Here is a 6,327-nt window from a genome sequence, read left to right on the forward strand (position 1 = left end):
GGCACCTAGAGCCCCCTCCCCGGAAAAATCCCGGGACCCTCACCGGGACTGGGACACCACTACAAGTCCGGGATCCAATGGATGGGATGGGAGATCCTGACCATCTCCCGGTCGCTGTGCCCGGTACCGTGGGGCCGCTCCATCCCCCATTCCCGGTCCGGTGCCAGCCCCAGGTGCCAGCCGCTGTCCCGGGAGCGCTGAGTGCCGGTGCTCGGTCACCCCACTGCCGCCACGGGCTCCCACCCCTCCGGCACGTCCCGGATTCCTGACAAACAACCCCGCGTCCATCAGGATCCGCACCTTCCTGCCCCGACTGCTTCCCAACAATCCCGCTTTCCCCTCTTGCAGGTGTCTCGGCGTGGCCAGGCGCTGTTGAGGTCCCCCGGGACGCCCTTCCAGGGTGGAAACGTGGCTCTGCCGGCGGCACGGACGGACATGAGGACGGCGGAGGACTCGAACGGGACGGTGCTGCACCGGCTGATCCAGGAGCAGCTGCGCTATGGGAATCTCACGGAGAACCGCACTCTGCTGGCCATCCAGCAGCAGGCCCTGCGCGGCGGCGGAGCCGGCAGCCCCCGCTCCTCCCTGGAGAGCCTCAGCCCGGAGGAGAGCCAGATGGTGCAGCAATCCACGCGGCAGGAGCCGCAGGGCCAGGAGCATCACTCCGACCACATCTACCTGGAGAACAGCGTCTATCGGCTCTGCCCGCCCAAGGGCGAGGAGCTCCCCACCTACGAGGAAGCCAAGGCGCATTCCCAGCTCCTCGCCTCGCAGCGGGCAGCGGCCGGCGCGGGGCTCCGGGCTGAGACCGCCCAGCGCGGGGCCGAGAGCGGGGCCCGGCGCCCCGACGAGGGGCTCAAGGACCTGAAGCACGGCCACGTGCGGTCGCTGAGCGAGCGGCTCATGCGGATGTCGCTGGAGAGGAACGGGGCCAAGGCGCAGAGCCCCATCAGCGCTTCCCACAGCTTCCCGCAGCTCTCCCGGCAGCTCGTCCCCCTGCGCGGGCAGCAGCATCCCGAGGGCACGGAGCCGCGGGGACCGCCCCCGGAATATCCCTATGTCATCCCGAACCAGGACGCTTACCTGGCTGAACCCCGACCCTGCTCCCGGGAAGGTCCTGGATTTCAGCATCCTGAGATCAGGTAAACTGTGGTCCCTGGGCTCTGCTTTTGGATGCCTCCCAGGAATGTCCGGGATGGATGCTTGGAATCTTGAGGGGTGTGAAGGGCAGTGGGGGCCCAGAGCAGCTGGTCCTGTCCTCACTGGCCCAGGCCATGGGGGTGTGCTGGGAGCCCCCCACTCTGCTGCTGTCCCCAGTTCCCCCAGCAGGGCTGGGGGGAACCAGCGATGAAAATCCCATTCCCACAGCAGACCCTGTCTCCTCCCCATGCACCAGGAGGAATCTGGGGTTAATTTAGGGGATAATCTAGGAGCTGGAAGCAGCCCAGGAAACAGCTAAATGTGGAACAGGTATGGGACAGGGTGGAAGACAAATATACTCCCTGCTCCAGAGAAACCCGTGCCATGGTCCTGAGCTGGGAATGTCCATGTAACTCGGAATTGCTGCTGAGCAGAGCCTGGGCTGGTGCCAGGTGGTCTGTGGTCCCTTTGGCAGCTCAATGCCTCTGGCAAAGCCCCAGAGTGACTGTGAGATGGACATCTGGGGCTCCAGGCATTGCCTGGAATTTGAGGAGGACTGGAAACAACCTCTTCCAGTATGGAAAATCATGGGAAGAAAGGAATTGGCGGCTCAGTGGAAGGACACATTGCTCCCAGCCCTGCTGATCTATCCAGGCAGAGAGTGATAGCATCTGCAGCAGGAAAACCTTCTCCTTCCAGGGAACAAAGAGGGGAAGGGGAGCTGCGAGGAAGATGTATTTATTCTTCCTTGCTCCTATATCATCCCGCAGGAATGCAGGCCCTTGGCGGGCAGCCCGCGGGGGAGCGCAGCGGGGCTGGGCCGTGCACAGCCACCCTGCTCAGGGTATTCCAGGGGGGATGTTGAGGTGGGATGCTGGAGCTTTGCCACAAGGGCCACAAAGCCAGGCCAGCCTGGCTTCTCCGAATATAAAAAGGACATAAGGGCATATCCATAGTTTAGTGGTGAGGAGGCTTCAGTGAGGAGCCCTTGCTTTGCCCAGAAAATAAGGAGAATGTCAGCTTCCAAGGTGCATCCTGTGCCGGGCTGCCTGCAGCACTCCCAGGAAGAGAGGGGCCTGGGGGTTTGGGAGCCCATCCAGACCCACTGGCCAAGTCCTGGAGGGGTCAGGTCCAGGCATCCCTGCAAGATGGGATTTGTGGTTAGAGAACAAGCGCTTCCCAGTTCTAAAAAAAGCAGGATAGGCACTTGCACCTCCTTTGAGGTGACTTGGAGGCACTAGATTGGATGCTGGAGTTGCAGCCAGCTCTCCCACCTTGCCAAACCTTGATCCCCTCTCCTGACTCCCTGCAGGGTGCTGCCCACCCCGGTCCCAGCCGCGTTCCTGCCGCTGTGTCCGGGCGCTCTGGGCCCGGCTGGCGTGGAGGCGCTGGTGAGTGCCCAGGCGGTGTCTGCCGGCAGCCGCCTGGCCCGGGCAGACGCCGTCCTGCGGGAGAACGAGAGGCTCCAGCGGGAGAGCGAGAAGCTGCGGCGGGAGCTGGAGAGCTGTGCCGAGAAGGCGAGCCGCATCCAGAAGGTGAGGGAATGGTGGCTGCCCCGTGCCCCCCCTGCCAGCGGGGGATGCTCGACCAGCTGCTGTGAAAATTCACCCCCTTTAGCGATTTAATCCCTTCTCCTCCTCGCTCCGGCGGCTCGTTCTCCTTGGAGCAGCTGTGGCGCAGCAGCCGGGATTGGGGAGAAGGAGCCCATTCTCCAGTGTCCCTCTCCCTCTGCCTGTCCCCCCATCCCAGCCGCCACAGAAAGCCCTTTGTGTGCCCTTGTACAAGGGGCGGCTGTTCCCCGTGGCCGGGCTATGGCAGAGCCAAAATCTGTGGAGAGACTCTTCTATAAGAAAAAAGACCAAAAAAATCTGTTTTCCTCCCCAAAGCATGCGCTGGGGGTGAACTCGAGGTGCACCGAGCTCCTCCAGCAGCTCAGGTTGTGCTGAGCACCCCAGCTGAGCTTTGACCGGCATCTCCCTTTCCTTTCCTCATTCCATGAATGTCTAACCCTGGCTTGTCCCTTCCTCCACCCCAGCTGGAGAGTGAGATCCAGCGCATCTCGGAGGATTACGAAAACCTCGTCAAGGCATCTTCCAAGCGGGAAGCCTTGGAGAAAGCCATGAGGAACAAGAGAGATTGTGAGATGCGACGGCTCCAGGATTTCAACCGAGACCTGAAAGGTGAGGGACCCTCTGTGTCCCCATCTCTGTGGGTGCTCTGTGTCCCCCGGCTGTTTCCATGGGAAACCCGGCTTTTCCCACTTCCTCCAGCCAAAATCTCCTGTTTAAATCATAACTGGGTTTGATTCTTTTGGACCAGAGCGACTGGAATCGGCGAACAAGCAGCTGGCCAGCAAGACCCAGGAAAACCAGGACAGCAACCAGGGCAGCGTGGCCAAACTCCTGGCACAGAGTAAGTCCCCGGGGGACATCCATCCTTGCCCAGCTCCCCGTGGGAGCTCGGCTGGAGGAGGAGGCGGGTGTCGGGCGGCAGCTCTCGCCCTTCCCCAGGGAGGATGGAGCAGCTCTTGGCGCTGGACTCGAGCCATTAATCCCGGCGGCCGGCCGGCGGCGTGACCCGCATTCCCCACATTCCTGCCGCAGCTCCGGCTCTTCCAGCACCAAGCCCGCACTCCCGCCCCACGCCTGCCCGGCCGTTCTCTCCTTCCTCCCTCCTGCACTTCGCAGCCATGCCAGCCTGGGCTTTTATTGGAGGGAAAATATACTTAAACTTTAGCAGAGAGACGTGATTTTGGTGTTAGTAGGAAGAATTGCATCCTCTTCCCCTAAGGTTGCTGGATTCACACCAGGCAGGTTTCGCCCTTCCCGAGCTAAAATTTAGGCTGGAATGTGGCACGTGGAGACCTTTGGCCATCTGCCCAAGTGGCTAGAATGCCCCTGACCCCCATTTGACAGAAGACCTGGAGGAAAGGGTGTCGTGAAGCAAAGAATCCCCGCTGGGCTTCGTGGGCCGGCCCTTAGGGAAGCCAAATGTCTGAGATTTGTGGGGTTTCCTCGCAGGCTACGAGCACCAGCAGGAGAAGGAGAAGCTGGAGCGGGAGGTGTCCCTGCTGCGCAGTGCCAACGAGGACCAGCGGCGGCGGGCAGAGCTGCTGGAGCAGGCGCTGGGCAGCGCCCAGGCACGGGCGGCCAAGGCAGAAGCCGAGCTCCGGAAGAAACGAGCCTACGTGGAGAAGGTGGAGCGGCTGCAGGCAGCCCTGGGGCAGCTCCAGGCCGCCTGCGAGAAGCGGGAGCAGCTGGAGCTGCGGCTCCGCACCCGCCTGGAGCAGGAGCTGAAGATGCTGCGGGCTCAGCAGGTGGGTGCAGGCGAGCCGAGGTGGATCCAGCGAGGCGCGGCGGGTGCTGCGTCCTCCCCGGCACCTCCTCGTTCTCACCGGGGCTTTGTTTTCGGCCGCCGCAGAGGCAGGCGGGCACCGCGAGCGGGGGGACGCCGGAGCTGAGCGCCCACACGCTGTCGGAGCAGCTGAGGGAGAGGGAAGAGAAGATCCTGGCGCTGGAGGCCGACATGACCAAGTGGGAGCAGAAGTACCTGGAGGAGTGCACCATGCGCCAGTTCGCCATGGACGCCGCGGCCACGGCGGCCGCCCAGCGCGACACCACCCTCATCAGCCACTCCCCACGGCACTCCCCCAACAGCAGCTTCAACGAGGACCTTCTCCTGGCCAGCCACAAGCACCAGGAGATGGAGAACAGGTAGTGCCACCTTGCCAGAGGCATTTGGCTCCCATCAGAATTTTCTGGGGTCTGGTTGGGCAGTGCCTGGATCCTCCTCTCCCCATCCAGCTCCTCTTCCAACTTCTGCCTTTCCTCCTCTCCAGGTTAAAAGCCCTTCATGCCCAAATCTTGGAGAAAGATGCTGTCATCAAGGTCCTGCAGCAGCGCTCGCGGAGGGACCCCAGCAAAGCCCTTCAGGGCTCCCTGAGGCCGGCCAAATCCGTGCCCTCCATCTTCGCTGCCTCTGCCTCCCCAATCTGGCCGGGGGCTGGCCAGAGTGACCGGGCATCTGAGGGCAGCTCCCGTGGCAGCACAGGTAAATGGGGACACCTGCCCACTCCCTACCTCACCTGGCTGTGGGGACCTACTTGCAATTTTCCCCTGTGGTTTTGGAGTTAGAGGGTTTGGGGAGGGGTTATTCCTCCAGGACCAGCCAGCAGTCACAGAATCCCAGGATGGTTTGGGTTGGAAGGGACCTTTAAGCTCATTCCTGTTCTACTCTCTGCCATGGGCAGGGACACCTTCCATTAGACCAGCTTGCTTCAAGCCCCATCCAACATGGCCTTGAAAACTTGAATCCCTTTCCTTGAATCCCTAACAGAGTCTCCTCCAGCAGGCAAAGCCGCCGCTGAAGGGACGGCAGTGTCCACCACCCTTCCCTTGCCATCCCACTCGAAGCACGGCAGCAAGGATGGCAGCACACAGACGGACGGAGCGGCCGGGAGCAGCGGGCAGGGCGAGGGCACCGCAGTGCTGGGTGAGTGAGTCCCCCTGCATGGCACGGGGCAGGGACTTGGGATGCCCCAGCACATGGGCTTAGCATCCCTAGGGCGGGCTTTGCACGAGCATCAGCAATTTTTTTAAGGCATTTTTAAGGCCCCAGCTGAGTTGGGTAGGTGCGAATCCCTGTAAATCAAATCCCTTCTTTCTCTGCAGAGAGCTCGGCCACTGCCAGAGCCCCGGACCTGTCTGACATGGTGGAGATCCTGATTTAAGGCCGCCCAGGGCTGAACGGTGGCCACTCAACCCTTCTTGCCAGCATGTCAGGATGGAGAAGCATGTGGGAAGGAGGGACCGAGCCGGGAGCTCAGCGGTGTCCCCTCGGCCGGTTTCAGCAGTGACCCTGGGGTGTGGGAGGGTCACTGTCCCCCTCGGTGCCCGCACGCCTCCCCAGCTGCGCAGGGCGCGCTGGAGCCCGGGGACTCTGCGGTGGGTCCGTCCCCATCCTGGCTCCATCCCCATCCTGGCTCCATCCCAGCTCTCGCCTCTGGGTCTTGGCCATCAGCAGTCTCCCAGGTGCTTGGCCTCTGACTGGAAAATCCCTCTCTGATCGCCCGAATTGTACCCACAAGCTGAAGTCTCTGCACGAGGGCAGAGCTGGGAGGGATCCCTTGTGGGTCCCATCAACCACCCAGATCCACACGGCCAAGCCAAGCACCAGGAGCACCAAACT

General features: G+C 62.3%; 1 protein-coding gene across 1 annotated transcript; it reads left to right on the forward strand.

The window, feature by feature from the left end:
- The first annotated feature begins 426 nt into the window (after nt 1-426).
- Nucleotides 427-5,869, forward strand: AMOTL2 (angiomotin like 2). The gene is made up of 9 exons (XM_062499160.1): nt 427-1,142; nt 2,453-2,675; nt 3,176-3,320; nt 3,460-3,552; nt 4,161-4,456; nt 4,561-4,853; nt 4,979-5,190; nt 5,476-5,631; nt 5,811-5,869. Exons 1-9 carry the CDS (start codon nt 436-438, stop codon nt 5,867-5,869), a joined length of 2,184 nt encoding a protein of 727 aa, XP_062355144.1. The 5' UTR covers nt 427-435.
- The last annotated feature ends 458 nt before the right edge of the window (nt 5,870-6,327 follow it).

This window comes from Cinclus cinclus, chromosome 10 (genome assembly GCF_963662255.1).
Source record: "Cinclus cinclus chromosome 10, bCinCin1.1, whole genome shotgun sequence".
Taxonomy (NCBI): domain Eukaryota; kingdom Metazoa; phylum Chordata; class Aves; order Passeriformes; family Cinclidae; genus Cinclus; species Cinclus cinclus.

What these genes read in the sequence shown, in the direction of transcription:
- AMOTL2 (XM_062499160.1), top strand. Translation starts at nt 436, where the DNA reads ATGAGGACGGCGGAGGACTCGAACGGGACGGTGCTGCACCGGCTGATC. An exon ending in GGCCAAACTCCTGGCACAGA is followed by an intron (nt 3,553 to 4,160) that starts GTAAGTCCCCGG and finishes GTTTCCTCGCAG; the next exon opens with GCTACGAGCACCAGCAGGAG. An exon ending in CACCAGGAGATGGAGAACAG is followed by an intron (nt 4,854 to 4,978) that starts GTAGTGCCACCT and finishes CCTCCTCTCCAG; the next exon opens with GTTAAAAGCCCTTCATGCCC.